Source organism: Phyllobates terribilis, unplaced genomic scaffold, assembly GCF_046119375.1.
Source record: "Phyllobates terribilis strain yellow unplaced genomic scaffold, ASM4611937v1 Scaffold_1__5_contigs__length_1240528914, whole genome shotgun sequence".
NCBI classification, from domain to species: Eukaryota; Metazoa; Chordata; class Amphibia; order Anura; family Dendrobatidae; genus Phyllobates; species Phyllobates terribilis.
In genome coordinates this window covers 823,024,053-823,044,672 of record NW_027362761.1, presented here as the reverse complement: position 1 = coordinate 823,044,672, position 20,620 = coordinate 823,024,053, and the positions used below count along the sequence as shown (strand labels likewise).

At 41.6% G+C, this 20,620-nt stretch overlaps 1 protein-coding gene across 3 annotated transcripts in view; it reads left to right on the top strand.

Moving 5' to 3' along the window:
- Positions 1-20,620, top strand: part of GC (GC vitamin D binding protein) — a 338,037-nt gene that overhangs the window by 154,590 nt on the left and 162,827 nt on the right. For all 3 annotated transcript variants that reach the window (XM_073637868.1, XM_073637861.1, XM_073637874.1), the window contains exons 2-5: positions 2,928-2,997; positions 9,302-9,434; positions 11,468-11,679; positions 12,660-12,792. In XM_073637868.1, the coding sequence (XP_073493969.1) occupies positions 2,928-2,997; positions 9,302-9,434; positions 11,468-11,679; positions 12,660-12,792 (548 nt within the window). The remainder of the gene's footprint in view (positions 1-2,927; positions 2,998-9,301; positions 9,435-11,467; positions 11,680-12,659; positions 12,793-20,620) is intronic.

Sequence of the window (20,620 nt, the reverse complement as noted above, 5' to 3'; positions counted from 1 at the left end):
ATGACTTAAATATACGTCATACTGTATGTCATGAAGAGAGCAAGACCCCAAAACAATGTCAGAATTGCATTTGTGTCTCCATTTCACCCCACTTTAATTTTTTTTTCCATTTTCTTACATCATATGGTATTAATAGTGTAATTCAAAAGTAAATCATTAAAATCATTAAAAACAAGCATGCAGTTATGTTGTTGGAAAAACTGAGAAAGATTCAATAACTTACATTTATCAATATGTTGTTACAAGATATTGGCCCTAAATAAATAAATATATATATATATATACATACATATGTATATACAGTACAGACCAAAAGTTTGGACACACCTCATTTTAAGATTTTTCAGTATTTTCATGACTATGAAAATTGTACATTCACACTGAAGGCATCAAAACTATGAATAAACACATGTGGAATTATATACTTAACAAAAAAGTGTGAAACAACTGAAAATACGTCTTATATTCTATGTTCTTCAAAGTAGCTACCTTTTGCTTTGATGACTGCTTTGCACTCTTGGCATTCTCTTGATGAGCTTCAAGATGTAGTCACCGGAAATGGTTTTCACTTCACAGGTGTGCCCTGTCAGGTTTAATAAGTGGGATTTCTTGCCATATAAATGGGGTTGGGACCATCAGTTGTGTTGTGCAGAAGTCAGGTGGATACACAGCTGATAGTCCTACTGAATAGACTGTTAGAATTTGTATTATGGCAAGAAAAAAGCAGCTAAGAAAAGAAAAATGAGTGGCCATCATTACTTTAAGAAATGAAGGTCAGTCAGTGCGAAAAATTGGGAAAACTTTGAAAGTGTCCCCAAGTGCAGTTGCAAAAACCATCAAGCGCTACAAAGAAACTGGCTCACATGAGGACCGCCCCAGGAAAGGAAGACCAAGAGTCACCTCTGCTTCTGAGGATAAATTTATCTGAGTCACCAGCCTCAGAAATCACAGGTTAACAGCAGCTCAGATTAGAGACCAGGTCAATGCCACACACAGTTCTAGCAGCAGACACATCTCTACAACAACTGCTAAGAGGAGACTTTGTGCAGCAGGCCTTCATGGTAAAATAGCTGCTAGGAAACCACTGCTAAGGACAGGCAACAAGCAGAAGAGACTTGTTTGGGCTAAAGAACACAAGGAATGGACATTAGACCAGTGTAAATCTGTGGTTTGGTCTGATGAGTCCAAATTTGAGATCTTTGGTTCCAACCACCGTGTCTTTGTGCGACGCAGAAAAGGTGAACGGATGGACTCTACATGCCTGGTTCCCACCGCGAAGCATGGACGAGGAGGTGTGATGGTGTGGGGGTGCTTTGCTGGTGACACTGTTGTGGATTTATTCAAAATTGAAGGCATACTGAACCAGCATGGCTACCACAGCATCTTGCAGTGGCATGCTATTCCATCCGGCTTGCGTTTAGTTGGACCATCATTTATTTTTCAACAGGATAATGACCCCAAACACACCTCCAGGCTGTGTAAGGGCTATTTGACCAAGAAGGAGAGTGATGGGGTGCTACGCCAGATGACTTGGCCTCCACAGTCACCAGACCTGAATCAATCAAGATGGTTTGGGGTGAGCTGGACCGCAGAGTGAAGGCAAAAGGGCCAACAAGTGCTAAGCATCTCTGGGAACTCCTTCAAGATTGTTGGAGGACCATTTCCGGTGACTACCTCTTGAAGCTCATCAAGAGAATGCCAAGAGTGTGCAAAGCAGTCATCAAAGCAAAAGGTGGCTATTTTAAAGAACCTAGAATATAAGACATATTTTCAGTTGTTTCACACTTTTTTGTTAAGTATATAATTCCACATGAGTTAATTCATAGTTTTGATGCCTTCAGTGGGAATGTACAATTTCTATAGTCATGAAAATACAGAAAAATCTTTAAATGAGAAGGTGTGTCCAAACTTTTGGTCTGTACTGTATATATATATATATATATATATATATATATATATATATATATATATACATATATATATATATATATATATATATATATATATATATATATATACGAGGGTCAGTCAATAAGTGTATGCCTCCTATTTTTTTTCTCCTTTTAATTGGCAAGAAATTCAAATGCAATTACATAGGTTGAAAACCACAACATTAACGATTAATTTGTCACTTTTCAATATAATCTCCATCCATTTCCACAGTCTTGGTCCACCATTTAACAAGGGCATGTATTCCAGCATGGTAAAAAGCATTCTTGGGACCCACCGTGCACAAACTTTTCTGTATCCCAGTTGTCCAATAATTTTCATCACACTGCCTTTACTGAGGCAGATAATGCCACACAATTCATCTGCAGTCACCCGGCGGTCACCACGAATGATGTCATCGACTCGCTGAATGTTGCTTGGAGTCACTACGGTTACTGGCCTACCACTCTGCATTTTGTCAGCCAACGGTGATGGCCCTTCAGCTGTGTTACAGCGATGAACCCATCGTCTAACAGTACTGACATCCACTGTTGCATCACCGCACACATTTTTCAGTCTCTCATGAATTCGAATGGGCGTTTCACCTTCTGCATGCAAGAATTCAATCACAGAACGTTGTCTAATACGAACATCGATGTCAGCCATTTTGCAAACAGATACAGTCCTGCCACCTGTTGGTGCAGGAAGTTGCAATTGCTGTGGATTGGAGAAGAAGGTTTGAGCAATTGTGCCAAATAAGAAGAAAAAAAATAGGAGGCATTACTTATTGACTGACTCTATATATATATATATATATATATATATATATATATATATATATATATACATATACACACTGTATATATATATATATATATGTGTATATATATATGTATTAAGTAACTTGTTTTGTGTAATTAGTAAAAAACACATATACTGTTACTGTGTCGTGATTGTTTCAACCTATAACTCACTACTGCTTTCTCTTGGATTTCTAGGAAAGCTATACCAAAGAGATAGAGTATGCCAGGAGTTTACCATGCTTGGAACAGAAAAATTTGCTGCTGCGTAAGTTTTTAACACAATGTACCAATTATAATGTGCTTATGTTGCCATGCTCTGTAGAAGAATATTCGAGAAATGTACTTTCCTAATTGAAATGCCATGAGCAATTTATTTTGTCTTGCAAAAACTTTACTTTAGAAGGAATACATTGATCAGAATATATTGTCTTTTTAATTAAATATGTCCCTTTCCATGTGGCCGGCTTGTATGCTGCTCCATTAGATAACATGTGTCAAGAATTAATCAGTGTATGTTTGTCTCCAGTGAGAATAAGCAATTACCACATTATTGGGAAATGCATTAAACAGCCAGTGATATTTAATTACATTTCTAAACTTCAAATGTTCTGATGGTTACTAGCCATGGGCTGCCATAGGGTCTCATGGACAGCTAATTATATGTCATTCATTTATTTTGTACCACAAAGCCTAAAACACAAAAATTATTATAAAAAGTAATATGATTCCTGTGCGCAAATTAAAAATTAAATCTTCAAAAGCAATCTTTGCTACAAAAGTGAAGACCATGATTACAACTATCTTCTTATAATTGAAGCACTTCCCTACTGATACCCTTCACAGCCTCTTTGTATATGCACTGTATGAAAATTAATTTATATTATCTCGGCTGATGATGAACACACTGTACTCAAATGTTAGATGCCTGCCACCCCCAACGATGCTTGGTCTGTACAAGGCTATATGTGGTTCCTAATAAACCTATAATTAAATAGAACCTGTCATCTAATGCATGTTGCATAAGCTGCGGGCAGCTTGAATTACAGCCTGGCTGCAATCATTTAAAAATCTAAACAGGAACCACAGAGATTAGATCAGTCCGGCGCAGCCCCCAGCCACCTCTTTAAATGGCTGCTATAGGTGATTGACACTTCTCTCCCTATGTACACACAAGGAAGAGATCTGTCAATCATTTGCTACAGCACTGGGAAGAGCCGGCTGTGGGTGGAGCCGGACTAGTCTGGCTATGGTCAACAGCTGAATTTTTAAACTGGATTTTGTCTAAAATGCTATATCATGTCATCTAAAAAAAATACTGGCTGCAATAATGCAGCCAAGCACTGAATCCTCTTGTCCACAGTTTTGGGCAGCATGAAATGAATGTCAGGTTCCCTTTAAGCTGCATACAGATAAAGGCTGTTGTAATGGCAATAAGTAGGATAGATTTAAGTATAGATGAAACAATCGCCATCTTTGCAGATGGCACACTACACTTTAAATGTCACACTGCTCCACCTACACTAGTAGGAAATCAGGGATGCTTTTATACAAATTAAATGAGCATCTGCTAACCTAAATTGTCCACTTGCATTACAATAGCCCCATAGTGCATCTAACGTTACTTTCCACTGTGCTATAACTGTTTGCTATGTGCGGGTGAGGTTTTGGCATAAAAATAAACTTGCAGCTACATTTACATAAACATTTAAAGTATTTTTTTTTATTATTATTTGCAAAGGAATATTCATATTCAGACAGGAACAAAATGATTACCTATTTAGAAAGCGGCATTTAAAGAAAACCTGCCAGCAGGATTTTGCTTAGTAAAGTACAGACATTTCCATATTGGTGCTGTTACACTGATTAAAATGATACCGGGGTTGAAGAAATCCATTTTGTTGATTTTGTGTAATCAGTGTTTAAAGTTTTGTTATAATCATAGCTTCAAGCATCGGGATGGGACTGTGAAGAAGGATTGTGGGTAGGGTCTTTGGCTCTACCACGGCACCTCCGCTGTCTCTGGTGTCTGTATAGTCTTCCTGGTTTAAATTTTGTACCGGTCCCGTTCTAGCTGCGGGTGGCACTTGAGCACATTGATCTCCTGGTAGCCTTCAGGAAAAAGGCACCGGTGGTGATGCATGCGGAGATTGAGATCTTGGCTCATCACTGAGCCAATATCTAAATCTGCGCATGAGCCGCCACCATCGCTATTTTCCTGAAGACTGTCAGGAGATCAATGTGTGCAAGCAGATAGGACCGCATTGACATGAAATTTAAACCAGGAAGACGATAAAGACATCAGAGGCATTGGAGGAACTGTGGTACAGTCATAGACCCTACCCACAGTCCCGCCTCACAGTCCCGCCCCAATGCTCGAAGCTATGATTGTAAGAAAACTTCAAGCTTTCATTACACAAAATCTACAAAACAGATTTCTTCACCGCAGGTATAATTTTAATCAGTGTAAGAGTGCCAATATGGCCATGTCTGTACTTTACTTAGCAAACTCCTGCTGACAAGTTCACTTTAAATGGTATGTGAAAAGGAGAATGGTGGTTTCAGCAACTGCAGAAAAATAGGGGAAGGGGGGAATGTGGATCTAAAACATCAAATTTAATCAAATTATTAAAACCAGGGAAAATACATTAAAAACATGAAAAATAGAGGAGGGGAGACATATAATAGATATACAGTACAGACCAAATGTTTGGACACACCTTCTCATTTAAAGATTTTTCTGTATTTTCATGACTATGAAAATTGTACATTCATACTGAAGGCATCAAAACTATAAATTAACACATGTGGAATTATATACTTAACAAAAAAGTGTGAAACAACTGAAAATATGTCTTATATTCTAGGTTCTTCAAAGTAGCCACCTTTTGCTTTGATGACTGCTTTGCACACTCTTGGCATTTTCTTGATGAGCTTCAAGAGGTAGTCACCGGAAATGGTCTTCCAACAATCTTGAAGGAGTTCTCAGAGATGCTTAGCACTTGTTGGCCCTTTTGCCTTCACTCTGCGGTCCAGCTCAACCCAAACCATCTCGATTGGGTTCAGGTCTGGTGACTGTGGAGGCCAGGCCATCTGGCATAGCACCCCATCACTCTCCTTCTTGGTCAAATATACCTTACACAGCCTGGCGATGTGTTTGCGGTCATTGTCCTAAACGCAAACTAAATTCCCAACAGTGTCAACAGCAAAGCACCCCCACACCATCACACCTCCTCCTCCATGCTTCACGGTGGGAACCAGGCATGTAGAGTCCATCTGTTCAACCACCGTGTCTTTGTGCGATGCAGAAAAGGTGGAACCAAAGATCTCAAATTTGGACTCATCAGACCAAAGCACAGATTTCCACTGGTCTAATGTCCATTCCTTGTGTGTTTAGCTCAAACAAGTCTCTTCTGCTTGTTGCCTGTCCTTAGCAGTGGTTTCCTAGCAGCTATTTTACCATGAAGGCCTGCTGCACAAAGTCTCCTCTTAACAGTTGTTGAAGAGATGTGTGTGCTGCTAGAACTCTGTGTGGCATTGACCTGGTCTCTAATCTGAGCTGCTGTTAACCTGCGATTTCTGAGGCTGGTGACTCGGATAAATTTATCCTCAGAAGCCGAGGTGACTCTTGGTCTTCCTTTCCTGGGGCGGTCCTCATGTGAGCCAGTTTCTTCGTAGCGCTTGATGGTTTTTGCAACTGCACTTGGGGACACTTTCAAAGTTTTCCCAATTTTTCGCACTGACTGACCTTCATTTCTTAAAGTAATGATGGCCACTCGTTTTTCTTTAGTTAGATGCTTTTTTCTTGCCATAATACAAATTCTAACAGTCTATTCAGTAGGACAATCAGCTGTGTATCCACCAGACTTCTGCACAACACAACTGATGGTCCCAACCCGATTTATAAGGCAAGAAATCCCACTTATTAAACCTGACAGGGCACACCTGTGAAGTGAAAACCATTTCGGGTGACTACCTCTTGAACCTCATCAAGAGAATGCCAAGAGTGTTCAAAGCAGTCATCAAAGCAAAAGGTGGCTACTTTGAAGAACCTAGAATATAAGACATATTTTCAGTTGTTTCACACTTTTTTGTTAAGTATATAATTCCACATGTGTTAATTCATAGTTTTGATGCCTTCAGTGTGAATGTACAATTTTCATAGTCATGAAAATACAGAAAAATCTTTAAATGAGAAGGTGTGTCCAAGATTTTGGTCTGTACTGTAAATACCTAAGGTCCTTTATTGATTAATTAAGGGTCCTTAATTTTTGACCAAACAAAGCATAAAAGCAATACCACTGTGACAAGGTGTACCCACTCAATTGTTATTTGTACGTTTGGGGTGTGCCCTCACCCCTCATCCATTTGTGCTGGGCACCCTGTTTATTTAGCTTCCCACTTGCAGGTGTAATACCCATCAGGTGCAGGACCTGTTCTTCCTCTGCCTATTTTGAGACCTGCTGGTACATAGCGAGGTGAATTTCTAGAGTTAGCAACCGACCTAATTAGGTACTCTTTGTCACTGTGGGATGGCTTTTTCCTCTTTTTTGATAAAAAAAAAGTCACCTAAGTACTCTGTTTTAACATGTCACACTACTTTCTATGTTTTTAACATGTCACACTACTTTCTATTTACTTACTGCAGGGTATACAGTTTTATACTAAGTTATACAATGGGTATGGAAAGTATTCAGACCCCTTTAAATTTTTCACTCTTTGTTTCATTGCAGCCATTTGGTAAATTCTAAAAAGGTTTTTTTTTTTCTCATTAAAGTACACTCTGCACCCCATCTTGACTGAAAAAAAACAGAAATGTAGAAACTTTTGCAAATTTATTAAAAAAGAAAAACTGAAATATCACATGGTCATAAGTATTCAGACCCTTTGCTCAGTATTGAGTATAAGCACCCTTTTGAACTAGTACAGCCATGATCCTTCTTGGGAATGATGCAACAAGTTTTTCACACCTGGATTTGGGAATCCTCTGCCATTCTTCCTTGCAGATCCTCTCCAATTCCGTCAGGTTGGATGGTGAACATTGATGGACAGCCATTTTCAGGTCTCTCCAGAGATGCTCAATTGGGTTTAGATCAGGGCACTGGCTGGGCCAGTCAAGATTGGTCACAGAGTTGTTCTGAAGCCACTACTTTGTTATTTTTGCTGTGCTTAGGGTCATTGTCTTGGAAGTAGAACCTTCGGCCAAGTCTGAGGTCCAGAGCACTCTGGAAGAGGTTTTCATCCAGGATATCTCTGTACTTGGCTGCATTCATGTTTCCTTCAATTGCAACCAGTCGTCCTGTCCCTGCAGCTGAAAAACACCCCCATAGCATGATGCTGCCACCACCATGTTTCACTTTTAGGATTGTATTGGGCAGGTGATGAGCAGTGCCTGGTTTTCTCCACACATACTGCTTAGAATTATCACCAAAAAGTTCTATCTTTGTCTCATCAGATTTATGAGGTACGGTGGATATAGTGGTAATTTTAACTATTTGGAATAAAAGGTAATTTTTAAAAATAGGGATTCCACTACAGTCAGTGATTTTTGTAATATTGTACATGATAGAAGAGAATCCATTGTCTTATACATCTATTGAGCAGTATTTTCCAGTTTCACCACACTGGTTTCTCAGCAGCAGGAAACAAAACACAGCTCAATGAATCTCATCTCCTATGTACACCCCATCCTGTAGTATATGCTCTCAGACCCCTCTATACAGAGCACCATCCTGTGGTGCATCGCTCATTTACCCCCCTCCTTCAGTATATCTCTCCTGAGAGCCCCCTCCTGTATTATATCACTCCTTTCAGTCCTTCTATACAAATCACTGATCTGCAGTACATCGCTCCTTTTAGTTACCAATACCTCCGCATTGGTGCTACTTCCTGGTGTGAGCACTCTGCCCTGTAATAAAGTAGGCTCTGCCCCTTCCCCTTACATCATACCTTGCAGTAGAAACTCTGTTCTAGACTCAGCACATTATGCTCGCAGAAAGCCAGAGTAGAGAGACTGCACTGCCCATGATCAACCAAGGCCCCTGGAACTACAGGATGGTTCAAATGGCAACTGTAGGGTAAATAGAGCCTTGAGTGGCATCCTTTGTGCTTTGTGGAGTGATATTTGCAAAACAGGGCATATTTAAAAGTGGGTTATATTGGCACATATTAATTAATGTGTACATGATGATAAACCTGCTTTTTGATTTTGGGAATAATCCTTTAAAGGAATTGGACATTTTAGGAAACATTTTGGTGACTTTATGCAAATTGCCTTTTTTAATTTTAATCAAAAATATAGTGATCCTAATTGCAAACTATACAGCACAATTAATATTATGCAATGGTATTATACATTTTACTGTATTGTACACCATTGATTAAATGCAATGTGTTCATATGTGGATATTTAGTATGTGTCCATAATAGCTAGGTAGTATACCACATTAATAAATGGGACTATGATCTGACAGCTCTATATGTATAAATGGACATACTTTTTATTACCTGAGTTTTCATTTAAATCTTCTGTTTCCAAGAATACATCTATTGATATGGTTTGTTCTCTCTAGAGCGGTCATCATGAACAGCAGGAAGTATTCCAATGCTACTTTTGAAGAAATAGGTCACCTAGTGAAAGCCATAGTCTCACTGGCAGCAACATGCTGCGCCAAAGGAGCTGCTGCAAACTGCTATGACAATGGGGTAAACTTATAACATGCTTCCATTCTTAACAATAAGTCTCTCTTTCTATACCTATTTTTTTCTTTGGTTCGTCAATAATCATGTTTTTTCAGACTTACAAAACTTACTAAAGGCTTTTAAGTGAAAAATGTATTAAAGCAGAACATGAAGAGAATGTGTTTTAGGTGATGTCCTGTTGATAACCGCGAAGAGTCATCTGTATTCTCTATTTACTGTAGGAAAAAAGCTGCCTTTAAACTCAAAGAACAAGTATTTCTGCTAGGTTTCATTGATCATTGTTTTTCATGATCTATTTCAGCTATACAGTGACTTAAAGGGGTTGTTACATCTTTAGTTAGTCCCCCTGCTTTTTGGCTCCCTGCTTGCAGTGTGTGGTTCGCTCCTGATTGATTGACAGCATGTTTGCAGAATTTTAGGACAGGTCAGGTGCCTGTGGGCATGGACAGTAGAAATCTGTACTCCTCTGACTTGGAGATAACCTATATCACATATTGTAAAGCTATCTTCAGGTCACAGTAGTTGAGCCTCCTAGGCAGTCCCCGGTACTGCAGCTGCTGACCCCAGGAGCCAGGTACGCTGACACGGACACGGACTCAGGCTCTGTTCAGCCTACTAGGTCTAAGATCCACGGGTAGAACGGTTACTGATACGGAGTCTCAGACAGGGCTAATTTGTAGGCTATTAGGACAATTCAAATACACAGAATACTCAGATAAGCACAAGTTCATACACACGGGTCTCGGATACAGATTCTGGGACTGGCCGCAAACGGACCGGGGAACGAGGTTCAGGCAAGTTAGAAAAAACTGCCGCACTCCTGGTAGAGTGGTGCACAAGTAAGGGCCCAACCCGGATCAATAGTAATATATAAATTTGGCACTCGTATTACTCAAAAAAAAATTTAAGATTTTTTAATGAAAAACGTGATACAAAACAACAGACGTTTCGGTCAAAAGAGACCTTCATCGGTGTACATGAGGCTGCGACCAAAGGTATGTGGGAATACAATCCCCAGATAGTGCGGTAGCTGGATAGCAGAAGTTGAGTGAGCAAGTATAGAGCGTGCTACAACGCGGTATCCACCGCTAGTTCAATGTGGAGGTTCAGGCACTGGCCGTACTAGGATCAGGGACTTTGGGTTCTGCACTGGCCACAACAAATACAGGGACCTCGGGTTCAGGACTTGCCGCACAAGGACCATGGACTGCAGGTTCAGGACATTGGCCACACCAGGACCAGGGACCTCACAACTCATTAATAGACTTCCACAATACCTAATAATTCACAGTTGCTTGGCACCTCCCTATTGGAGAGGGTGCCTTTTAAACAAAATGCCTGCCAGTTATTGGCTGAAAGACATCTTACATGGGCACTCTAATACTAAATGCCTCCCAGCTATTGGCTGGGGGCATTTAACTATGTGCACACACTGCCCCTTTAAGAGCAGGGGAGCATGTGTGCCTGCACTATGCTCGCCGGGACTCAAAATCAGGAGGGAAGTAGGAAGCACGCCGGGAACCACACCATGCAGCCGGGGTAGTGAGTATGCTGATGTCCCTGCATGAAGGGGGAAGGGGAGTCATGCAGGGGTGCCAGCAAATAACATTACATAAGCCTATTGTGAATGGTGTTATCTGCGATACATAGAGATGTTACCTTTCATTTTTATTCTGTGTGTGATGATAATGAGACTGCCGAAATAACTCCACATAACAGGAAGTATAATGCTACGACTAAGCTTAGAGGCCAGTGTGAAAATATAAGATTTCTCATTTTTTTATATAGATAGTGACATGGGAAAGTACTTTGAAGAACAAATATAATTTTTAATACATTAAATATGAATGTATTTAAAATTAATATTTTTTCTTCCTAGCACAATGCATATATAGGTCCATCAATTTAGTTATTTTGTTAATTTTTGTCCTTGCTATTATTTAGATACTATTTTGCTACATTTTCTTGCTTGTCAATTTATAGATATCTGTATGTCTAGATGTCACTTATTAATTCCACACTATTTTTATATTAAGGCATCTAGCTTGTCAGCTAAATCCTGTGATCCAAAGTCTCCATTCCCTAAACACCCTGGTGTTACAAGTTGTTGTGTTCACAAGGGTCTTGAAAGAAAACTGTGCTTGGCTGACTTAAAACAACCTCCAAAGGAATTTCCAACCTATGTGGAGCAATCTAATGAAGAAGTATGTGATGCCTTTAAGACTGATGCGCAAATGTTTTCCACAAGGCAAGTCAAAATATATTATTACTTTTATGTCTTCAAAAAGTGGGTGTATAAGTACAATAGGATTGCTGTCAGTGCTCTCACTGAGCCAACTGGGAATGCGTTGAATGATGTATATTTTATTACAGTGACTGATACTTATCTAATCAGCTCTCAGACAAGCTTTTAAGATCTTTACAAGAGTTCTGCATAAATATATTGAGCATGAACGGTTTTGATTTTATAAAGCTTCACATTTTTAAATTGTTATAACTATCTACATCTGAATTATTAGTAAGAGAATAAAATCTTTACATACTGTAGAGTTATGCAGCACAGTATAAATATGGCTTGAGAATCTGAAGTCCCGGTAGATATGTTTTGTCCGAATGACTGCACAGCCAAAATTGAACTCTCCCGAATACATTATAGGAACATTCAGCTTGACCGAGCGCTCCTGTTTTCTCTATGAGAAAGTCACTGCCGGACAACTTTCCATGGAGCACTAAAAGAATCCATTGTTGAAATTCAACACGCTGGCTCCTTCTCTTCCTTGACATCATCTCTTCCCAGATTTGAGGTCTCCAATAGCAGCACGATTTTTCGCCTAACCTATTAATATGACTTGAAATTGCCTAATTTTCTCCTTGGTAACACTTCAGTGATAATGAACCTGTCAGGTTTCAATACAGACTACAGCTGGTTTCTTGGAATCCCAGCAGCAGGGATTCTTTGTTATCTACTTGTCAAGTAGCCTTCTACAAAATAAAAATTGTCTAAAAACACAGAATTTCTTTAAAGCAGAGGGCAAATCGGGGATGTAAATAAAATCGGTGCAACCTGTGCAGCCGCAAGGCGCCCAGGAGGTAAAGGGGCGCACTACCGCCTGTAAAGCATGTGGAATTGTGCATTGTGCTGGGGCAAATCATTAAACTTTGCTGAAGTCCAAAATGAAAAAGATCAAATTAATCATCAATGGGTGTGAAATATTTCTTTCCTTCCAGATTTTTATATGAATATTCCAGTAATTACGCACAAACTCCACTTCCTGTTATCATCAATTCCACAGAAAACTATTTGAGCATGGTAAAGGATTGTTGCACATCTGACAAGTCTACATCATGCTTTCTGAAAAAGGTGGGCTTCCCGTTACGTTATTGATGATTATGTTAATTATTTTAACTATTTAAATGGTTATGATTGAACTTTTATTATGTAAAACTTAAATACAAAGTCTCGTTAGGAAGTTTAGTAATAATAGCGCAATGTCTAATAAACATATACACCATAAAAAAAGTACTTTAGTGAATATGACAGCCAACTTCTTGTATATACAGTACAGACCAAAAGTTTGGACACACCTTCTCATTTAAAGATTTTTCTGTATTTTCTTGACTATGAAAACTTTACATTCACACTGAAGGCATCAAAACTATGAATTAACACATGTGGAATTATATACTTAACAAAAAAGTGTGAAACAACTGAAAATATGTCTTATATTCTAGGTTCTTCAAAGTAGCCACCTTTTCCTTTGATGACTGCTTTGCACACTCTTGGCATTCTCTTGATGAGCTTCAAGAGGTAGTCACCGGAAATGGTTTTCACTTCACAGGTGTGCCCTGTCAGGTTTAATAAGTGGGATTTCATGCCTTATAATTGGGGTTGGGACCATCAGTTGTGTTGTGCAGAAGTCAGGTGGATAAACAGCTGATAGTCCTACTGAATAGACTGTTAGAAATTGTATTATGGCAAGAAAAAAGCAGCTAAGTAAATAAAAACGAGTGGCCATCATTACTTAAAGAAAGGAAGGTCAGTCAGTCTGAAAAATTGGGAAAACTTTGAATGTGTCCCCAAGTGCAGTCGCAAAAACCATCAAGCGCTACAAAGAAACTGGCTCACATGAGGACCGCCCCAGGAAAGGAAAACCAAGAGTCACCTCTGCTTCTGAGGATAAGTTTATCCAAGTCACCAGCCTCAGAAATCGCAGGTTAACAGTACAGATGAGCGTTGTTCTACTCGAACTGTTCGCCAATCTCAAATTCGAGCTGTTTTGGGCGGTGTTCGAGCCGTTCGGCGAACACGAACGATTTGAGAAAAATTCGGCTGTTCGAGGTTATGTTCAATAACTGTTCGTGCACCAAAATCATAACTGGATTTTTTCTCAGTAATGATGAAAATTAATGTTAATACGCAGTTTGAGTGTACAGCGGGGTGGGGGGAGGGGCAGGGGATGGATCTCTGCAGGAATAATGAAGATCTCCATTTTTTTTTCTCTTTCCCGCATTTGCAGTGGGGAGGTGCAGTCTGTCAGCCTATCAGCAGCGCACACACGGAGCGAACTGCTGTTTTTCACACAAGCAAGGGCATGTGTCATTGGCAGTGTATGTCACATGTCCTTGCCCGATAAGACCAAGCCATTTTCCCCGTCGCCACCATTTTCTCACTGCTGCAGCTGCGTGTTAGACGGCACCGCTGTTGCTGTGTGCACTATACCTTGTTAATTTCAAGCCAATTTCGCACAAATCTACAGATAGCTTGGGAGTAGGGAATAGTTGTGATTGCAGTCCTTTTAAGGACTAGGTTACAGCATTTCCTACGACTTTTATCAGGCAGGTCTGTGCTCTTAAATAGATAGATTGTGGGAGTAAAGACTAATTGTAATTGCAGTCCTTTTCAGGACTAGGTTACATCAGTTCCTATCAGTTTTTGCCAGGCAGGTCTGTGCCAGTGCTGTGCAAGTTTTTTTCACAGCATTTGGCTGAATCTAGCAAAGCTAATCCTTTTTGGCCTATTGCAGAGTGTGTTAGTCAGTGGAGTAGCCTATCTGTGTTGCAAGATATACCACCTGTGTATAGAATACCAATTTTTTTACTGCACCTAGTGAAGTAAAATCTTTTGGGCATAGCATCATTCTATTAGTCCATCTATACTGACCTCCATCAGGTTGCAAATTGAATATAATTTTTTTCTGCATCTAGCTCTGAAAAAAATATTTGGGCTTCTAGCAGTGTGTGTGACTTGTTCTATTAGTCCATCTATACTGACCTCCATCAGGTTGCAAACTCAATATAATTTTTTTCTGCATCTAGCTCTGAAAAAATATGTGGCCTTCTAGCAGTGTGTGGGACTTTCTCTATTAGTCCATCTATACTGACCTCCATCAGGTTGCAAATTAAAAATAATTTTTATCTGCATCTAGCTCTGAAAAAATATTTGGCCTTCTAGCAGTGTGTGGGACTTTCTCTATTAGTCCATCTATACTGACCTCCATCAGGTTGCAAATTAAAAATAATTTTTATCTGCATCTACCTCTGAAAAAATATTTGGGCTTCTAGCTGTGTGTGGGACTTGTTCTATTAGTCCATCTATACTGACCTCCATCAGGTTGCAAACTGAATATAATTTTTTTCTGCATCTAGCTCTGAAAAAATATTTGGCCTTCTAGTAGTGTGTGGGACTTTCTCTATTAGTCCATCTATACTGACCTCCATCAGGTTGCAAATTAAAAATAATTTTTATCTGCATCTACCTCTGAAAAAATATTTGGGCTTCTAGCTGTGTGTGGGACTTTTTCTATTAGTCCATCTATACTGACCTCCATCAGGTTGCAAACTGAATATAATTTTTTTCTGCATCTATCTCTGAAAAAATATTTGGGCTTCTAGCAGTGTGTGGGACTTGTTCTATTAGTCCACCTATACTGACCTCCATCAGGTTGCAAATTCAAAATAATTTTTTGTCTGCATCTAGCTCTGAAAAAATATTTGGCCTTCTAGCAGTCTGTGGGACTTTCTCTATTAGTCCATCTATACTGACCTCCATCAGGTTGCAAACTGAATATATTTTTTTTCTGCATCTACCTCTGAAAAAATATTTGGGCTTCTAGCTGTGTGTGGGACTTGTTCTATTAGTCCATCTATACTGACCTCCATCAGGTTGCAAATCGAATATAATTTTTTTCTCCATCTCACCCAGCCAATAGTTTTGGCCTAATACCACAGTTTGGCCACTCAGCTCTGCTCGGTTCCCATCCATTGTTTTTTTGCGCAAACAACTCCAGAGTTGTGAATTAGTTAACCACCAAAATGAGTGGAAAAAGGCCTGCTGCTGGTGGAAAGGGGAATAGGCGTGTTGGGAAGGGGAAAAAAGGTTGTGTCCGTGGGGTAGGTGTTAAAGCAACAGTAACATCTGCAGAAGAAAGACCATCTTCCAGCCAAACTAAAATGTCTGCTTCTTTTAGAGGACAATGTGATAAGATCCCTTTCTTACGGCCACGCCAATCGCTACAAATTCCAGATGAGGCACAAAAACAGCAGGTGCTTCAACGGATATCAAGTGCTCCTTTAAGTGGGCTCTCCTCCACATCAACTTCAACATCACAAATACTCCAGTCCTCAAAGGTGTCACCCCAATCGCACTTGCTTCTTCACAGCTCCCAAATCTCCAGCTGCCCGTCTGAGTATGAGGTAGAACAGATGGTTGAGTCTGCAGAGCTGTTTACTCATACTATAGCCTGGGAATCAGAGGTCGACTCCAGCGCTTCTGTGAATCCAGACGAGGAAATGATCTGCACTGATGCCCAGAATCTTTATGAGTCGGATCCAGGACCAGACGCAGAAGGTTCTGACCATAATGTAGACCCTCATTCCCAAACTGTAACTCCTGTTGGTGGAGACAATGAGGAAGACGATGATGAGACTCAAATACCTGATTGGAGCGACAACTTTAGTTTTTTGTCAGGGCAGGAACAGGTTGGCTCTGAGGACGATGGGTGTGATAATGCACAGGGTGATGATGATGAGGTTGGAGATCCCACTTACTGTCAACCCACAGTCAGCCAAGAGATGAGGTCAGCAGAGGAGGTGGAGGAAGATGCTAGTGACCACGAGGTCAGGTTGCGCCTTCCTGGACAGAGACGTAGTACTGGAAGCACGTCAACATCTGCATCCTCAAACATAACTCTGCCTCTCACCACAAGTCGTGGTGGCTCTTCAGGTCGCATGGGTGCTAAGCCTTGCATAGCCTGGGAATTTTTTCAGATCGATAAAGATGACCCAACTCGTGTTATCTGTAACATTTGTCAGCAAAAGCTAAGTAGAGGCCAAAAAATACATAGTTTGAGTACTTCATGCATGAACCGGCACATGGACATGAAGCATAAGTTGCAGTGGGAAGCTCAGTGTGCTACAATGCGGCCTAGCCGGCCGGGCCAACCACCGTCTGCCATATATTGTGCATCCGCGGCCTCTTCATCCTCTGTGACTGGGGGTACAGCAGTCACACCTGTTTTGGGGCGCAGACCTGCCACCTCTTTACCCGCAACAGCCAGCGTGATTGGCAGGTCATCATTTTCTTTGGAGGTGGTAACACCAGCTGGTGTTGAGCGCTGTCCGACATTGATAGCACCACCTTTGGATCAAGGAAACCTAACATGTCCGCCTGCATCTTCCTCACAGACCGGCAGTTTGCCGGGGACACCCTTATCAACCCCGTCTAAGCACAATAGCCAGCCCTCGGTCCCTCAGATGTGGACAAGTAAAAGACCATTTCCTCCTAGCCATGAGAAAGCTAAGAGGTTGAATTTCACCATCTGCAAGCTCTTGGCTACAGAAATGCTGCCTTTCCGCCTGGTGGACACAGAGGATTTTCGAGACCTTATGTCCGTCGCAGTGCCCCAGTACCAGATGCCCAGTCGGCACTACTTCTCAAAGAAAGGTGTGCCTGCGCTCCACCAGCATGTCGCACACAACATCACCGCTTCTTTGAGAAACTCTGTGTGTGACAGGGTGCATTTCACCACAGACACTTGGACGAGTAGGCATGGACAGGGGCGTTACATGTCGCTGACTGGGCACTGGGTAACTATGGTGACAGCAGGACAAGGGGCTGCTGTCCAAGTCTTGCCGTCCCCACGAGTTGTGCGTCAATCCTCTTTATGTCAAAGTTCCTCCACTGCTTCTGCCTCCTCAACCTCCTCTCGGTCTTCCACCTGCACCCAAAGTCTGTCTGGTCATGCCACAAGCTTTCTAACTGCGCAGAAGGGATCCTGCACACCTCCTTACTATGCTGGCAGTAGGGCTCAACGTCATCAGTCGGTTTTTACTTTGAAATGTCTAGGAAATGTGAGTCACACAGCTGAGGAGTTGTGGTCAGCTCTGGAGAACCAATTTCATGAATGGTTGTCTCCACTGGACCTGAAACCAGGGAAGGCCGTGTGCGACAATGCTGCAAACCTGGGTGCGGCCCTTCGCCGGGGCAATGTCACACACGTGCCTTGTATGGCTCACGTGTTGAACCTGGTTGTCCAGCAATTTTTAGCCCACTATCCCAGACTAGATGGCCTTCTGCAGAGGGCACGGTCGCTGTGTGCTCACTTCCGCCGTTCGCATCCCGCAGCTCAGCGACTTACATCTCTACAGAAGTCGTTGGGCCTGCCACTTCACCGGCTAAAATGCGATGTGCCTACCCGGTGGAATTCAACTCTGCACATGTTGCAGCGACTGTGGCAGCACCAACAAGCCCTGGTGCAATACGTTCTGACGTATAGCCTGGGCCAACGAGATCCAGAGGTGGGGCAAATCACGCTGGAGGAGTGGTCTCAGATCAGGGACCTATGCACCCTTCTGCACAGTTTTGAAATGGCGACGAAGATGTTTAGTGCTGACGATGCCATTATCAGCATGACTATTCTGTTGATTTACATGCTGGAGCACATGTTAAACAGAATTCGGAGTCAGGTGGTGGCACAAGAGGAGGTGGAGGAAGTAGAGGAGGAGGAGTTGTATGCGGAAGGGCTAACATCTGCAAGGTCCAGACGGTCGGCAGCACCAAGGCGGCAGGCATGTGAGGGTGGGGGAGATGGTTTTACCAGGGCGCATGGTAGCAGCCAAACTAGTGAGGAAGGTGCAGGAGCCCAGGAAGAAGTGGAGGACGAACTGATGGAAGACTCATCAGATGAGGGAGACCTTGATCACATTTCTGTTGTGTGAGGTTGGGGGGAGAGGACAGAGGAAGGAAGCATGATTGTTACCTCGCCACCAACACAACAGGGACTTGGTGTTCCTGGATGCACAACACACATGAGTGCCTTCTTGCTGCACTACCTGCAACATGACCCTCGAATTGTGAGAATTAGAAATAATCCTGACTACTGGGTTGCCACACTGTTAGATCCCCGGTACAAAAGTAAATTTGCCGAAATTATTCCTGCCATAGAAAGGGATGCACGCATGCAGGAGTATCAGCAGAGACTGTTGCAGAATCTTACATGTGCTTTTCCACAAAACACCAGTGGTGCACGTAGTGAATCTCACAGTTCCAACTTGCCAACCGTGGGACCGTCAAGTGTTCAGCACTCAAACCGTAACAGAACCACAGTATCTGCTGGTAACATCAATTTTGCGGAATCATTTCACCACTTTTTTAGCCCATCCTTTGCAAGGCCACAGGAGACAAGAAGTCTGACACATAGTCAACGCCTAGAGACGATGGTACAGGAGTATCTCCAAGTAAACATTGAAGCCATGACTGTGTCGCTGGACCCTTGATCTTTTTGGGCTTCCAATCTGGATAAATGGCCGGAGCTAGCCACTTACGCCTTGGAGATCTTGTCATGCCCCGCAGCCAGCGTTCTGTCTGAACGTGTGTTCAGCGCTGCTGGTGGTGTGCTGACAGATAAGCGCACGCGGCTCTCCACTGATAATGTAGACAGACTCACGTTCATAAAGATGAACAAATCATGGATCCGAAACGACTTTTCTACCCCTGTGTCATCCTGGGGAGAGTAAAAGCTTGATGATTGGTTAAAATCACCCTACCAACCGTTTTAAGCTTTCAAATTACTAATCATGTTTATCTGTATCTTGGCTGGAAAATAATTTGGGCTTTGTAGCAGTGTGCAGCACTGATTCTATTAGGCCATCTATAATAAGCTCCACCAGATTTAAAATTACTAATCATGTTTATCTGTATCTTGGCTGGAAAATAATTTGGGCTTTGTAGCAGTGTGCAGCACTGATCCTATTAGGCCATCTATACTAAGCTCCACCAGATTTAAAATTAATAATAATTTTTAGCTGCATCTAGCCTGGAAAATAATTTTGGGGCTCCGAGATGCGCAAGACACATAAGTGCCTTCTTGCTGCACTACCTGCAACATGACCCTCATATTGTCAGAATTCGAAGTAATCATGACTACTGGGTTGCCACACTCTTAGATCCCCCAAACTTTTCGATCAACCTTTTCATTTTAATAAAGACCAAAAAAATGGTCATTTTTGAAATTATAAGCATTAGCAGGTTATTAGAAACTGAAATCAAACAGTTTTCAACTCAAAACTTTATTCTAGGTGATGTTACATTTTCACATAGGACCCCTTGTTCGAAAGGAGCTTCTGAACTCTCTCGTCCATTGAATTTGTCAGGTTTTGGATGGTTTCTGCTTCAATTGTTTTGCATGAGGACAGAATACCCTCCCAGAGGTGTTGCTTAGATGTGAACTGCCTCCCGCCATCATAGACACTCCTTTTGATGATGCTCCAGAGGTTCTGAATGGGGTAGAGGTCAGGGGAGCATGGGGGTCACACCATAAGTTTGTCCCCTTTTATGCCCATATCAGCCAGAGATGCAGATGTTTTATGTGCAGCATGAGATGGTGCATTATCATGCAAAAAAATGATCTTGCTGTGAAATACACGGTTCTTCTTCTTGAACCATGGCAGGAAGTGCTGTTTGAGAAAATCCACATACATTATGGAGTTCATCTTTAGCGCCTTCAGGGATCCTAAAGGGGCCGACAATCTCTCTCCCCATGATTCCAGCCAAAACATTACTCCACCTCCTCCTTGTTGGCGCTGTAGCCGTGTTTGCGTGGGGTGTCCATCAACGAGCCATCCTCCACTCCATCCATCTGGACCATCGAGGGCTGCACGGCACTCATCCGTGAACAAAACAGTTTTGAAAT